This window comes from Physella acuta, unplaced genomic scaffold, assembly GCF_028476545.2.
Source record: "Physella acuta isolate Inbredline_101_S28 unplaced genomic scaffold, ASM2847654v3 ptg001509l, whole genome shotgun sequence".
Taxonomy (NCBI): domain Eukaryota; kingdom Metazoa; phylum Mollusca; class Gastropoda; family Physidae; genus Physella; species Physella acuta.
The window spans coordinates 110,290-127,605 of NW_026733024.1; the positions used below are offsets into that span (position 1 = coordinate 110,290).

Here is a 17,316-nt window from a genome sequence, read left to right on the forward strand (position 1 = left end):
AGTTTAATACTACGGGAGACAATGAAATAACTTCATTAAATATTCATGTAAATTAGTTAACAATAACATAGCAATAAATGTATACAAATTCCAATCATACCAACACGTTCTATTTTTTTTTAACTCAGCTTGAATATGCAGTTTTAAAACGGGTCTCTCTCATAATTTAAAAAAATAAAATACGTATCATTGAATTTTTACAAACATAAAAAAAAAATTTAAAAAATTAAAGATAAAATAAAGATAACACCCTTGCTGGGTTTTTCATTGTTCATTAGTTATCGTTTGATTCTAAGTCAAGAAGTCATTAAAAATGACTTATTAAATAATCCACCCAGTGGAGCGCCGGTGGAGTAGGTTAGATCAGACGGTGGAGCTGTTCATTTCTATGTCTCCGTTCTTGGCAGATCTGTCTTTGACTAGCAGCCTGTGGTTGGTGTAGACAGTGACAGCCGTCCCCTGGGGGGTCGACCTGAATATGCTGGTCTCACTGGAATACAATCATACATGGACAGGTTAGTTAGAGATATCAGTGGAATACAATCATACAATCATACATGGAACGGTTAGGTAGAGATATCAGTGGAATACAATCATACAATCATACATGGAAAGGTTAGGTAGAGATATCACTGGAACATAATCATACATGGACACGTTAGAGATATTACAGAACACAATCATACAATCATACATAGACAAGTTAGAGATATCACTGGAACACAATCATACATGGAAAGGTTAGGTAGGGACATCACTGGAACACAATCATACAATCATACATAGACAAGTTAGTTAGAGATATCACTGGAACACAATCATACATGGACACGTTAGGTAGAGATATCACTGGAACACAATCATACATGGGCACGTTAGGTAGAGATATCACTGGAACACAATCATACATGGACACGTTAGGTAGAGATATCACTGGAACACAATCATACATGGGCACGTTAGGTAGAGATATCACTGGAACACAATCATACATGGACACGTTAGGTAGAGATATCACTGGAACACAATCATACATGGGCACGTTAGGTAGAGATATCACTGGAATACAATCATACATGGGCACGTTAGGTAGAGATATCACTGGAATACAATCATACATGGACACGTTAGGTAGAGATATCACTGGAACACAATCATACATGGACACGTTAGGTAGAGATATCACTGGAACACAATCATACATGGACACGTTAGGTAGAGATATCACTGGAACACAATCATACATGGACACGTTAGGTAGAGATATCACTGGAACACAATCATACATGGGCAGGTTAGAGATATTACAGAACACAACCATACATAGGAAAGTTAGTTAGGGACATCAGTGAAATACAATCATACAATCATACATAGACAGGTAAGTTAGAGATATCACTGACACAATCATACATAGACAAGTTAGTTGGAGACATAGCAGACACACAATCATACAGAGACGAGTTAGTTAGAGATATCACTGGAATACAATCATACAATCATACGTAGACAAGTTAGAGATATCACTGGAACACAATCATACAAGTTAATACAAGTTAGATATAGACCTAACTGAAATACAATCAAATGTAGACAAGCTAGTTATAGACCTAACTACCACACAAACTTACAGATAAGTTAGTGATAGACCTTACTAAAACACAATCATACACAGGCAAGTTAGTTACAGAACTCAGTCGCTGAAACAAAAACATTTATGGAAAAGTTAGTTATATACCTGATACACACTCATATATAGGTAAGTTAGTTATAGACCTAACGAAAACACAATCTTACACTGTCAGATTAGTTATAGAACTCACTGATACACAATCATACACAGGCAAGTTAAAACACACACTAAAACAATGCACACGTTAACAATATTTTATTCATCCCTGAATGTTACCGAGAATGGAGAAATACCGAGGTGCTAAATAGAGAGGAACACTAAAAAAAAAGAGTATATTTTTATATAATCATCATCATCATCAAATATTCTCGTTCGTGCCCAAAACACAGTGGGAGCAGATGAAGTAGAGTTCATCTGTTTCAATGACCTCGTCACACAGTGGAGAAAGAATGATCAGCACTATACCCAGCCGCGTTTACTTTCCCTAACAGGTAAACATTGCCTGATAGTCTCGAGTTCGGATCCCGGATCGGACTACCCACACCTTCCCTTTACCGAAGTCAAAGCTTCATCTGTCAAATGGGCTGTTAGGGGAACTTTACTGACTTTCTATGTGTACAATATTATGAATTTGACCAGGTAATTAAACGTAAGTTTTCACCTACATTACTATCAGTGTTTCTTTCACACTTTTTTCTCCTGGGCGGGGGATGGGGGCACTTGATATTTTTGGGGGAGGGGGGGCATGGTATAAGTATATATTTCCTATATAAATTCCATTTCTTCCGGGGGGGGGGGGGGGGGGAGGTGGTGGTAGACTTCCTGCGAGGGGGGGGGGGGGGGGCAGAGAACCCCCGAAGAGATGCCTGGAAAAAACTCTGACTACTACTTTTGATGACATTACAACTGCTACCGCAGTATTGTTTTAGTTCTTAAATAAAATCCAAATAACCTTTCTTACTTACCGGGGTAATTTTACTTGTCTTTTGTACATTAAAAAACAACAAAAAAGGCAACCCTATGGCGATATTTAAAAATTAAAACAAGTTTTCTTAAGGACGGAAAGAAAGAAAGAGATTTAGAATTTTAATTGAATAAATTACGCACCCATCCCTACATTTAAAGATATAGGGGAGGTAAATTGTGAATGTTTTAAAAAATAGTTATGGTACAATGAAACTATTAAAACAAGACTAATAAAGAAATCACTGAAACTTAAACTTTTTAATTATACATTAGCATATTTTTATATCAGATGCAATTTATGTTTTCTGCAAGTAACAATTATTTTATTAATTATATTTTACTAAGCAAAACCCTTAATTATTTTAAAAATTAAATAGTACTTATTTGAAATTTGCAAAACACCGATATTCTGCTTGTGTGATAGTTCGTAAGGTCATTGTGCTGCTCAAACTTAAAAACCCAAATTCTACCCCGCCCCCCCCCAGCCCCCCCACCCACCACGCCGAGGGAAAAAAATCCCTTGAATCATCATTTAATTACACTTTTGCATTTTCAGGTTGTTTTTTTATTTATTTTTTAATTTTTTTTTATATTTAGACGTTTTGTATTAGATCTATGTATAAGTAAACCATCTTAAATGAATGAAAGTAGGCTACAAGTAAGAAAGAAATATTACTATTGTAAATCTGTATCAGTACTCACAAGCCGATGATGAAAACTGTAATACTAAAGCGAACACACAACTGACGCTGTAAATTACATGTCTGAGGCAAAAAAAAAAAAAAAAAAATGCTGCTCAAAATATCTAATTTTTTTAAACAGGCAGTACACTGTACATATATACTCATTACAATCCCTCCACACCCGGGCTACTTCACATAAGCCCCCATCAACTGTTAGACATTAATGTTAGACACTAAAACTCGTGGTCGGAAGAAAAAAACACATTGAAGCTCTAATCATAACGATACCACCGGAAGCCAATCGCGAGGGGGGAGGGGGGGGGGAAGGGGGGGGGGGATAGGTAGTACCAATGACCCAGGTACCTGTTACTCTATGTACTGTTAATTATCGTTACGTCCTTTATATACTCAGTGCTTACCATGTTGCGGAGGTGTAATTGTGAGCAGACCCTTTTCTCACGGGGGACGGGGACGGGGGGGGGGGGGGGGGGGGGAAGGGGGGGGGGAAGGACACTTGATATTTTTGGGGACGGGGGTGACCAACTTCGTCACCCCACCCCCTTCACGAAGAGATGGAGATGCCTGTAGTTAAACCAAGAGACAATGCGTGTCGTCTGTGCTCTCTATAATAAAAAAAGTACCAAGGTTAACTCAGAGAGCTGTGTTTGTTTAACTAATGTACCGGTACCCACCTGTACTCGTAGCTCAGAGAGCTGTGTTTGTTTAAGTACCGTTACCCACCTGTACTCGTAGCTCTTCCCTTTGATGCACTTGTACAACGTGCGCTTGAAAGCCTTGCGGTAGCGGTGCGACATGACGTTGTAGAGGATGGGGTTGATGGTGGAGCTGAAGAAGTACAACACCCCTGGGGAGAAGAGGATGGGGATGGTAGGGTAAATGTAGTGTAGGGTGAGGAATGGAAGTGTGTGTGTGGGGTGTGGGGGTAGGGTTACTTATGTAGTTGTTGGTCCATGTCTTGTAGTTGTAGGTCCATGTAGTTGTTGGTCCATGTAATGGTGTATTTGTAAGTATTTGGTCATTTTGTGTTTGTAGGTACCATGTTACATTGTGTTTGTGGTCCTATGTTAGGTTTTATTTATCGGTCCCATGTCATGTTTTTATTTGTAGGTCCCATGTCATGCTGCAGTTGTAGGTTTCATGTCATATAATTGTTCATATGTTCCAATTAACGTAGACGTGTACGCCCCTTGCCCTTTAGCCAATACACAAGCTGATGTTTCTACTGTTTACTGATGATAAACCCCAACAGTTGACCCACTCACCTGATGTGTAGAAAATGTTGGTCTGGATGGTCATCATGGTATCCGTCCAGGCATCAGTCGGGATGTAGATGGTCAACAGCCGCTGGGTGTGAAACGGTGCCCAGCAGATGAAAAAGGCAATGACGACAGCCACTGGGGACAACAAGATAAATAAAATAAAATTTTAATGACGCTACTTCACAGATCACATACCGTTCATATTTGTTCACTTGTTTCTGTGACCACGGCATATGAAGGGATAGTGTGGTCAGAACCATGCCCAGCCGCCTTTACTTTCCCTATAGTGCATCAAATACACATGCACTAGAACACTGGGAAGATTTTAAACCTGGAAATGCTAATGTGTAGAAGAATAAATCTCCGAAGACAATGCAACGCTTTTCAAGCCTTTACTAAAGTTTATTAAAGTAATTTTTTAAAATTACTTTCTCAGTACAAATTTTTCATTGGTGTTTCGTTTGTGATTTATACATATAATAAATGCTTTTTTTTTTCTTACATATTTATTTTATTTGAGAATTATATAATTTTGGAGTTGTCTTAAATAAATAAGAAGAAAAAAACTCTGTAAGAAAAATCTATCTAATGTTATTTATCCCAATTTTTTGTTGTCACTTTAGGAAATGAAAGTTTTACCCCCCATTTCCAGAGCGACCGCGAAAGCGTTGCTTATTTGTCTGAGCTGTCACGCCACCAAAAGACATTTGGATCACGTTCGTGATCGCATCTTCCACCACGATCGATGTGGGAAAAAAAAATTTCACGATTGCTGTAGGCATGCCTGTGTGTGTGTGTGTGGGAGTGTGTGTGTGACAGATAGAGATGCGTATCATGACAGTAGAGCATTATGTCTATCAAACATTCAAGATAGTCTAGCATTCTGTCAATCAAACAATCATGACAGTCCAATGCTCTGACAAGCAAACAATCATGATAGTCGAGAATTCTGACAATCAAAAATAGGCGGTGTAGGCCTTATTTATTACACAGTCAAATTTGACGACAACCTCCATATATGGGCATGAGCAGTGTTGGCGTAAAAGTTTGACTGGGTAGATATCCATTGCTAAAATAGGCCAATGTGTCATTTTATAGAAAAGCGAAACCGACAACGATTGGCTATCGACTGGTCATGTGGATCTGGCGCGCCATCTTGACCTACAATGTCAACAACCTGAAGCGGTATGTACAATGGACACTACGGCCTATCCTAAACTGGTCAGTTAATTAAAACTAAATCTGCTTAAAATATTCTTATTCGTCTATCTATTAAAAAATTCCTCGACCAAAAAAATCCACGCAGAAAACAACAATTTTCCACTGTTTAGTTAGAGTAATTGAAAAAAGAACATTGACCTTCGATCCCATGACCTAGATTTGTCGATCGTAAGTACAAGAAGTAGATCTAGTATCAATGCGTTGAAGAAAAAAATGATTTGATGAGTATATCCTATATGCTAATAATTGTGAAAGAAATACAAGCAATCAAACTTGTATTCGACTACTTTGAAACAGGTCATCTGTGATTTGTTATGCCCACTGTGTCCAGTAATGCATCCAGGCTTTACATTTCACGTAGCCGATAGCGGTGGTTTCTGCTCCGTCATGAGTAGACATTGTAAGGTGAGTACATACATAAATACATCATAGTCCTTACCCAAGGGTGTACATATACGAATTCAAAGCGTTCGACACCGAAGGTGTGTACATAGTCGAATTCAGCACGTTCGTCACCCATGGTGAACACTAACACGTTGCAGTTTAAAGTCAACAGAAGAACGACACTTTTTAGCCAGGAATTAGGTGGAGGCAAAGCTACGCCGCAGACACTTTGTATTGTGATGTGTATTTCAGGTATGAGCTTAGCAGCTTATAAAAAACACGACAAGACAATTGGAGGTAGGACAATATGCCTTTCTGTGGGTAAATGTAACGACAATGTATTAATTATAACTAAGGTTGAATATTAGCACACAGTAATGCGTGTAAATTAGGTCTGTGGGTCTATACTCCATAGCCTACATTACATTTTTTTGTTGTTAAAAGTAAATGTATAAATCAGGCAACCAACATTAGATCTAACCTAGATCTAACCACTTTACAAAAAGTATAGTTTTTAAAATTAAGATTTTAATCTTCTTAATGGTGTCAATTAGAATAAATTAGAAGACATTGATATATGTCTAGAATAATCTAAGTTTAAACATACACTATATGCATACTAATTGTTAATCATCATCGTGTATGTTCATTGACATTTTACTTAACCTAAGGGTTCAAACTTAATATTATTGTTGGCATAACACAAAAGTTTAAGATCTTCAAATCTTTTATATAAGTACTTGCTGATGTGATTCAGCGTAAATGTAAGGAATATACTAAATATTTATGTATATATATATATATATATATATATATATATATATATATATATATATATATATATATATATATATATGTATACATATGCCTCTCTCTCATCTTTCTAGATGGTGAAATTGAATGTGGTGAAACTTTGAAGCAAGCTGCAACTGTTGAGCTAAAAAGCTTATGTAGAGAAGGATCAAGTTTTGAAAGCAGCCATAGATGCCCGAGAACAATTTATTGTAAACACCTGTGTCTCTTATAATTGGACATGGCACAAGAGAGCCTTCATCTCCCTATATGGCATCAGTACGTGCATCAGATTTGGCTTACGGTACATAGAGATGTTTTGTGATGGTGACTCACCAGCCTTCAAAGCCGTATGTGAACCAAAGCCATACCCTGGCTATGTAGCAATAAAACTTGATTGTGTTAATAATGCCCGTACAAGAATGGGCACAGCTTTTTGAAAACTGCCCAGAAATTAAAGGCTTGGTGGAAATAGTGTTGGCAGACTAACTGAAGCCCAATATGACATTTTGCTAAAATTCATGCAAGAGCAACGTATCTAGTCTTCCTGGTAAAGCAAGGATGAAAAAAATGGTGTATGGTGCGCAGTATATCACTCTATCTCAACTGACAAATATCCCAGTGACCACCAATGCCCCACAGGGTTCGATAGCTGGTGTTTTTTAAAGCACTGACTAAAGGTGAGTCTCAACCCAGCCATACAAAGCACAGGCAATCTCCCTGCCCATCTTTGCCTGTAGCCCACAAAATGTTCCCGATCTACCGGATAAATCTGTTGACTTTTTATAAAAAAAAGACTTATTCATGGATGAACACAAGCTACAAATGAGAGTTTAAATCACGTGATTTTGACCAGATGTCCAAAATCAGTTTTCATGGACAAAAGACGAATAGATGCAGCGATGGCTCGCACATTCTCTACCTTCAGTGATGTGTATCTGTATTCAAGAAGTTAGAGCTTAGTGTCTTTGAAGTGACTGTAAAGTTGTTGGGATCCGGGTTCAAGCTAGTCCACCCAGCTCTGATGGGTACCAGACTCACGTTATAAAAAGTAAAGACGGCTGGGCATAGTGCTAACAATATTATCCCTTCATATGCCGAGGTCACAGAAACAAGTGAACTCTACCTCACTTGCACCGTAGACCGTCATGTTCCAAAGGGGACCTTTACCTTGGTTCTCTTCTCCACCCCCTGCGCCATATAAAACATAAAATTCTAGCCCTCAAATCAAACAACTTACCAAGCATTTTGAGAACCGCATTCCTGGTCTTGACGGCAGAAAGAACAGCCTGCTTGTTTTTCTTGCCATTCGCGAACTGGTCAGTTTTCATAAGGGCCAGTCCGATCAGGATGTACATGATTGTAATGGTGATCATCGGAATCACGAAAAAGGCGAACGTCGAGAACTGGAACATGAACTTCATCCTGTGCCGGAACCGTTCCGGGATGTTACACAGCAGGGAATCAGGCAGCGGCTCGCTTGTACACGGGTCCCGGACTTCGTAGAACAACCGGGTGTGGATCGGGTAAGGCAGGGCGCATGCGCTGGAGACGATCCAGATGAAGATGATGATCTTGACGGCCCGGGAGAGGCTGGATAAAGCCTGGGACCGTAGCGGGTGGCAGATGGCCACGTACCGGTCTATGGTGAAGGCTGTGATCGTCAGGACTGAGGCGTAGGCGGTCAGCTCGGATACGTAGGACTTGATGTAGCAGAAGCCGCTGCCGAACGTGAAGGGATACGCCTCCCAGACCGAGGCCAGTTCTTGTGGTAACGCTGGGGATGTAAGAACGACAATGTCAGGAATTTAAAGGTCGGAAGTGGTCAACACAATACAGCAACTTGAAAAGTTGTAGTGGTCAAAATGACAGCTATTTAATAAAAAAGGTTTAAACATGCAAAGTAACAGCAATTAAAAAAAAAAGTTTTATTACAAACAATGACTGCAATTCAAAGAGCAGATGCAGAAACCAATGGCACCAGCTGAATGATTAGATGTAGTAGACAATTTGGAAGAAACGTATTGACAATATTTAGTACATAAAATGAAATACACAATTAGTAGATCAGAGGCGTAGCGGGGGGGGGCATATGTCCCCGGGCGCCGACCTTAGGGGGGGGGGCGCCAAAATGGGTTGGAAAAACAAATTGAAAGCTCGAGGGGGGGGTGGAAGGAAGGGTCGCTACGCCTCTGTAGTAGATGTATTAAACTATTAGAAGTCAACTCCCGTGGTAATGCTGTAGATAAAGAAACAAAACAAACCAAACTTACACAAATAAAATGTAATCATCATATAACATACTCGTCTAGCTTAGCCTAACTCTACTTGTTAACTATACTATCCTTAGTTTACTGTTTACTGTTAAAACTACTTATTCAGGTTCTGCATAGTAAGCCTTTTCTAGATCAACCTAGTTAAAGGGCGTTCACTGCTACTACAACTGTCTTAAAAGCGATTTACGTTTTGAAAAAAAAAGTGCTAACAAGGTATTAAGAAGGTTACGTTTTAAAAAAAGAGTATTAAGATGAAATTTTTTTCAACATTAAAAAATTCTGATCTATAATTTATAAATTGAAAGCACTCTTGCAATGATTTTATTTTTAACATTCCTGCAAGTGGCGAATACGTTTTTAAAAAATGATTTATGTGCAGAAAATGCAGAGGCGTAGCGACCCTTCCCGGCGCCAGGGGGCAGCAAACTTTCGATTTGCACCCCCCCCTCGAAATTTTGATTTGCACCCCCCCTCAAACTTTCGATTTGTTTTTCCAACCCATTTTGGCGCCTACCCCCTAAGGTCGGCGTTCGGGGACATATGTCCCCCCGCCCCCCCCCCCCCCCCCTCGTTAAGCCTCTGAGAAAATGCCATAAACCCGTTAACAGACGCATTTCAATGAAATCGAGCTGTTGTAGTGTACATTAATAATGACAATATAACAATGACAATTTAACAACAACAATATAGCATTACACAAAGATATTGATACATATGTATTTCACTTATAAAACTCTATACAAATAAACTCCAAAATACACAGCTTGAAATAGAATCGCTGGGGTATATTTTATACCAGTGTCTTATAATGCCACAGCCTAATTTTTACGTTGATGTTATGTTAGTATTGGTAAACTCAATGCAAATATGCATTGCTAATGTCAATACTAACCTTAACCAAAGCCCTAAGCCAATTCCTACCATAACACTAACCCCAATTTCTGAACACAAATCCCACAATATGATATAAAGATAGGTCTTAATATTTACAACATAAAACACCTATTTTTAGTAGAGTCCATTTTAGGTCACCGGAAACACTAATACTACGAGTATACTTTTACAGAGATAGTATTAATTGGTATACGATAATAACGGTGTGGTCGAATGGTAGATCGTTTGACTGCTAGCTCGAAGTTCTCGAGTTCGGATCTCTGTTCGGACTTGTGTCTGTAGGACGTCACTGAACCCACCCAGCCCTACCCCAACTCACGTTAGGAAAACAAAGACGGATTTACTATTTCTTCATAGGTCATTGAAACAGATTAACTCTACTTCCTCTGCTCCATATGCAGAGGCGTAGCGACCCTTCCCGGCGCCCGGGGACAAACTTTCGATTTGATCCCCCCCCCCTCGAACTTTTCATTTCCACCCCCCCCCCCCCCTCAAACTTTCGATTTGCACCCCCCACTCGAACTTTTCATTTGCATCCCCCCCCTCAAACTTTCAATTTGGCGCCCCCCCCCTAAGGTCGGCGCCCCGGGACATATGTCCCCCCCTCCCCTCCGCCCCACCCCCTCGCTACGCCTCTGTCCATATGTCTTTGGCACGAACGAGATAATGATGTTGATTACAAGATACAAATATACTAAATCAAAGCACTATAGTGCTGTCGACATATTATAACTTTGTAAAAGCTGTCTAAATAAAAGTACTGCTTTTTTTCAAATCAATTATTATTATTTTTATTATAATTAGCAACTCGGCCAAATAAAAAATGAAAATGTTTTATAAATATTTGTAAAATTACTTGCCTAAAAGTGAAATTTCGCAATTTAAAATATATTAAAAAATAAAATAACAAAAATCCTGATGAGAGAATGAGTTTTTTAAAAAGAAAGCCAAGGTTTAAAAAAAAAGAAAGCCACAGGTCAACTCATTTTAAAAAAATGTCCTGATGTAGTTACACATAATGAATAATAAATATAGCTCTTCATAGTAAGAGATATTAAATTTACTTTGTTACGCTTTAGAAAAAATTGAACACACACACACACACACACACACATATATAAATAAATAAATATATATATATATATATATATATATATATATATATATATATATATATATATATATATATATATATATATATATGAGGAGAGACAGGTAGAAATAGAAATAATACAAGGTCTGAAATCGGAATAAGATTAAGAACACAAGTTTAGGTAAGGACTACTGAACTGGTCAAACAAAGTTTAATTATTCAAACATATCAGTTCCAGATATGAACTTTAAAGGATGCATGTTTAATTTTTTTTAACATTAGCTTTCAAAGCATTATTTGCCAATTTAAAAACTATCCCAGCCTTGCTAAATGATGGTTAAAAAAACTACAAGAAGAAAATTGATGTTGGCACGTAATTGGCCACGAATGTTGGCAATTAGAGGCGAAAAAAAAATTAAAAACAAAAATTACACTCAGGTAATTAGTTTGTTCTTTTTTTTATAAGCAAGTGATTGGCTCCGTCGTTTAAATAAAATAACTGCAACAGTATGATCGGGGAGGGGTTGGGGGGGGGTATCCTAATAGGGGTCTTCAAGGTTAGGCTCCATACCTGATATTAGGTGTAATTAGTTGGGGGTCACGTTTCGCTATACGTTGTAAAGAGTCAGTTAGTATCAAATACATCAGCTGGTATCATGACATGTACAAGAAATCTGCCATCTCTTTCATAGATAAAGACCAAGCATTATAGTTAAACTTGAGCATGAAATATTACACCAAATTTATCAACAACCTGTGATTTCTTCATTGAGTGTTTTACTATATATATATATATATATATATATATATATATATATATATATATATATATATATATATATATATATATATATATATATATATATATATATATATATATATATATAAGGAACACTACATTTCCCTGTCAAACAACCGTGTGCTTAATTCTTACGAGATACAACATTCTGATAGACCCACATTCAACATTTCAGCACTACATATACAATTTTAAGACGTTTCGATTTTAATTTTCCAGCTACCCCTCCCCGCTTCACACACCCACACACATTCAATGTTCAACAGATTTATTTTCAACATTGTGACAACCTTAATTCCAACTTTCTACCAACCCTGCATCCATCATTCGGTCAACCATTGTAACAACCTCACAAAACTACATCAACCTATCATCCCCTCCCCCTCTTCAGTTTTCGAAAATTTTACTAGGAAACGAGCATTTTAATGACGTCTCTAATCCCCCGCTAATGACTCATTAATTAGTAGCCCCTTGTCCCCCTATGGGTGAAATCTAAAAGCTGCGTAAATATTTTTTTTTCCAAAACAAAGTTCTAATTAACAGGAGACATATTCGGAATTATAATTAGTAAATATTTTTGATTGGCATGCTTGTTAAATAAGACAGATGAGACAAATGTATTTTAGATTACAGAAAAAGTGTAGAAAAGAAAAAAAAAGTTTGGATTTCCTATGACGTTAGCGGGTTAAAGAGAACATTTAGGTGTGTGTGTGTGTGTATATTATGCAAGTGTGTTAGTTTTTGTTTGTGTGTATTTGTTTAAGAGTGCATGCGTGTAGGCATTATGCTTTTGTATACGTGCGTATGTCTGTCAATGTGTAGGTATGCATATGTGTTTGTATGCATGCGTGTATGTGTATGTGTGTATGCTTTTGTGTACGTGCTTGTGTTTCTGCGTATGTGTGCCAGTGAATGTGTATGCGTTTGTGTCTGAGCATGCGTATATATGTATATGTGTATGTATGTGTGTGTGTGTGTGTTTGTTTGCGTGTGTAGGTGAGATGTCTACGTCAAATGACGAGATGATATCAGGGCAAGACCATCGTGTTAAAGAACAAGTCCATGTTGTTTTTCTTAAATTCGATTAGCTATACCCAAACATCTTAGCCTTGTTAACATCACAAATTACAATACATTTTATCCTTCGTTTTCAGTTATGGTTAGATTGCATCAGTGTTAGGGATGCGATTATGGTTATGTAATATGTGTTGCGGCGTGGTTGAGTGGTATATCATTTGACTGCTAGTCCGAATGTCACAAGTTCGGATCACGGTTCGGACCTGTGACTGTAGGAGGACCCTGAGTCCACACAGCTCTGATGGGTACCTGAATTACGTTAGGGAAATTAAAGGCGGCTGGACATAGTGCTGAAAACACCATCCCTTCACGTATGCCGAGATCAAGTAACATAAACTCTACTTCATCTGCCTAATGGATCTCTAGGTCTAAAGAGAAATCTTTACATATATGTTGAGTACTAAGCCATGTTGCCTTATCCCGACGAAGACGTTGTATTGAACACAGTGCCTTGCCTCCTATCCTTAAGATTTACTTTCGTAAAATACTTCCGTGATGATCGGAAAACCCTGAATTTGTTTTGTTTTCCTCACCCGCGGGGTGCTTAATTTAAAACAAACAGAATCGGGTTAAGATTACCGATTATCACATGTCATGTCTTCGATTACCCTGCTCCCCCCACCCCACCCCCATGTACTTCTATTTGCAGACAGCTTTAACTGACCATCATCCGGCTTAGAAAACACACGTCAATGAGGTACAAAAAAATAAGGAAACATTAAAGGCGTGCTATAAATAGATGTCCTTGGGCCTCCCGTGCCGCGATGTTCTGTGGGCAGTGTAATGGTCACGTGACGATGGGTTGGCCATAAAGTCGTCACGTTTTATGTCGTCATCGTCTAGTTGGTTTCACTTAAGCCAGTCTTACTATTTTTAGACATGACGTATACCTAAATATGTGTGTACAGCTTGGATGTTTAAGAAAGTCTAGCTTCTACGCATTTATATATATATATATATATATATATATATATATATATATATATATATATATATATATATATATATATATTTGAATGTTTTTGCCATTTAATTTAATTAATAATCAATACAGACTTAATTTCATGATCCTTACTGTATTAAAAAACCAAAATCTGCTCATGATCTTCTAATTCGCACTTTGGCCGGTCGTCACTAGCCAGATAATATTCTATATCGGACTGACCGGCCAAAGGCCGAAATCAAGAGCGATTTCAGACATTGGCCAGTCCACCATGGCCAGTCCGCGGATTGGCCGGTCAAAGGCTGAAATCAAGTGACGTTTCGGACTGGTCAATGGGAGGCAATATTGGCCAGTGCGCAATGGCCGGCTAATCGGCGCTTTGGCTGACTTCGGGCTTTCACCGTAATATATATATATATATATATATATATATATATATATATATATATATATATATATATATATATATATATATAATATTATATCTATATATAAGTGATTTCGTCCTTGGTTTGTCAGAGGTGCTTCATGTACAATAAAAAAAAGGACATTTGTTTAATGATTTTCTCAGTTTTCTTATTCTTTCATTTCATATCTTAACAAAGGCTGAAATCAAGTGACGTTTCGGACTGGTCAATGGGAGGCAATATTGGCCAGTGCGCAATGGCCGGCTAATCGGCGCTTTGGCTGACTTCGGGCTTTCACCGTAATATATATATATATATATATATATATATATATATATATATATATATATATATAATATTATATCTATATATAAGTGATTTCGTCCTTGGTTTGTCAGAGGTGCTTCATGTACAATAAAAAAAAGGACATTTGTTTAATGATTTTCTCAGTTTTCTTATTCTTTCATTTCATATCTTAACAATCTTGGTACAAACTGATATAACCACATATGAATTTACGGAAATGTTAACAAATCTGGGTTAGTTTTTAACGTATCGTGTTCAGATACACAAAAAACAACAAGATACACACCCATTTGGGATTGCTAAACTGTTTTCTTTTTGGACTCACGAAAGTGAAAAACGTCGACATTTGTTAAAGAAAGAGACAAACAACTAGGTTAAAAGTTTTCTAAATATTAAAACAATAGCATCACATAGCTTATGAATAGACCGACCCCCCCCCCCTCCCCCGCACACACACCCATACCCCACCCCACTCACTAACCGTGGTCTTCAATAAATTTCATTAAAAAGAATAACTTGGAGGAAATTGAAGATTTAAAGTAACAGAACTTTTCGCTTCGTCAGCTATTCTCAGCCGAAACCAAAGAAAAGTTCACTGACCTCGAATACCCACAAGTAAAAATGGATCAATCACCATCGGCAAAAATCAAGTTAGGCTTCCTGCTGGGGTGCGCTAAGAAAATCATTTTTTGGTGGAGCATTATTTTACGTCATTGTGTCCGTTATATAAATATCATTTCAGGGTAAAACAAAATAGATGTTGTAGTCGATAACAGAAGGCAATAGTTCTGAGTATAATTTGTTGTGGTTTTAAAAACAACATATTTTTCAGTCAAAAATTGCAAAATAAGAACACTATTTCTACTTAGAATATGCTAAAAAGGGTAAATACATGAATATTGTTACTACGAGTGAAGACGCCTGTGTTTAATGATAAATTATTCTGGCATTTTTTCTGTATAACAAATTCTGTTGAAAAATTACAACCTATTGTTTTGAAATAAGTGGCGACAATTTAATACTTAAACTAATCATGGTTGAATGGGCGTATACTAGCACAGAGATGTTATAAATTATTTCATGTTATTAATACTACCAGAAATTTGCACTGTTGACTTTTATAACAGCAAGTGGCATGCGTAGTTGGCTACTGTAAGTTATACTGTGAAAAAATAAAAGAGATTTGGGTTTTCTTATTGCGATAGAGACTAATCTTCAAAAACTCTTAACAACGTTAAGCCTGGCAATAAAATAAAATACGACATAACGTCAACCCTAGATCTAAATATTTCCAAAAACTCCAATTTAAGAACTTAAGCACCGCAATAAAATACTAAATAACGTCAACCCTAGACCTATAATTTCCCAAAAACGCTTTTAAAAGTTAAAAAGTTAAGCCTGGCAATAAAATAAAATACGAAATTTCGTCAACCTTAGACCTAAAAATCTCCAAAAACTCTAATTTAAGAAAGCCCGGCAATAAAATAAAATACGACATAACGTCAAACCTAGACCTATAGTCTCCAAAACCTCTAATTTAAGAAGTTAAGCCCGGCAATAAAATAAAATACGACATAACGTCAACCCCAGAACCACAGCCGATTGGTCCACGCGTCTGGTATGGACCCCATTATTTAATCACACCCAGTAACCCCTGGCCCTCCTTTAAATCAAACATAAAATAGACTCTGCAACAGTTAAAGTTCCAACGTGAAAACAAAATCAATACAAACTAATCTCATAGAAAAATATACAGAAGGAAATGAAATCCCCCCTCATCGCCCCCCCCCCACAATAACCTATATGTCTTCCCCCCCCCCCCCCCCACCTATCGGTACTTCTATTCTCTCCTACTTCTGCTCCTGTGGCTTTCTCAGCCAAAAAGCCCTCAAACATTGATAGTGGATTTTATTATTTTGTACTCTTATATAAAGCAATGAAGTTAATTTTAATGAAACAATTTTTTTTAACATTCAATTTTCAAAGAAACACATTTTTCCCAATATTTGACACACTATTGATGTACATAAGTAAATAAAATTCCCTTTCGAACTTGATGGTTCATGCGCAAGTGAAGTAGAGTTCACCGGTTTCTGTGAATTTGGCATAAGAAGCGATAGTATGGTCAGTATTATGTCCAGCCGCTTTTGAACCCGGATTCGAACTCTAGACTTTCGGGTTAGCAGTCGTATGCTCTATCTCATGATAAATAGATTCATTATTTTATCACATATTTGGTCCTCTAAAACGTGAATCACATCGGAGGGGGGGGGGGGGGATTGGCGCTTTCTGTACTTGACCCTCCTGGGGGTCTGCTAGTGCTTGACCCACCCCGGGGGTTTGTCAAAATTTGACCCACATGACCTGCCAAAATGTGACCGAGCCAAATGTTGCACTGGCCACCCATTCCCGTGCAGAAACTAAAAGTAAAGAAACTCTTTGACACGCTCGTCGTAAGGGTTAAACGAATTTTTCAGTTTTTGTGAGCCGTAGTCAAATGGAGGGAGGCGGGAGGCAGGTGGGGGTGTGCCAGAGGCGTAGCCACCCTTTCCTGGACAAATT

At 37.8% G+C, this 17,316-nt stretch overlaps 1 protein-coding gene across 1 annotated transcript; it reads right to left on the reverse strand.

Annotated features, from left to right (window-relative positions):
• Positions 1-279: 279 nt before the first annotated feature.
• On the reverse strand, positions 280-8,736 carry LOC131928494 (pyrokinin-1 receptor-like; the record flags this gene model as incomplete). Its single annotated transcript, XM_059284558.1, has 4 exons — positions 280-490; positions 4,024-4,147; positions 4,566-4,697; positions 8,200-8,736. Coding segments are annotated over 4 exons (920 nt in total), but the record flags the coding sequence as incomplete, so codon positions are not given.
• Between the last annotated feature and the right edge of the window lie 8,580 nt (positions 8,737-17,316).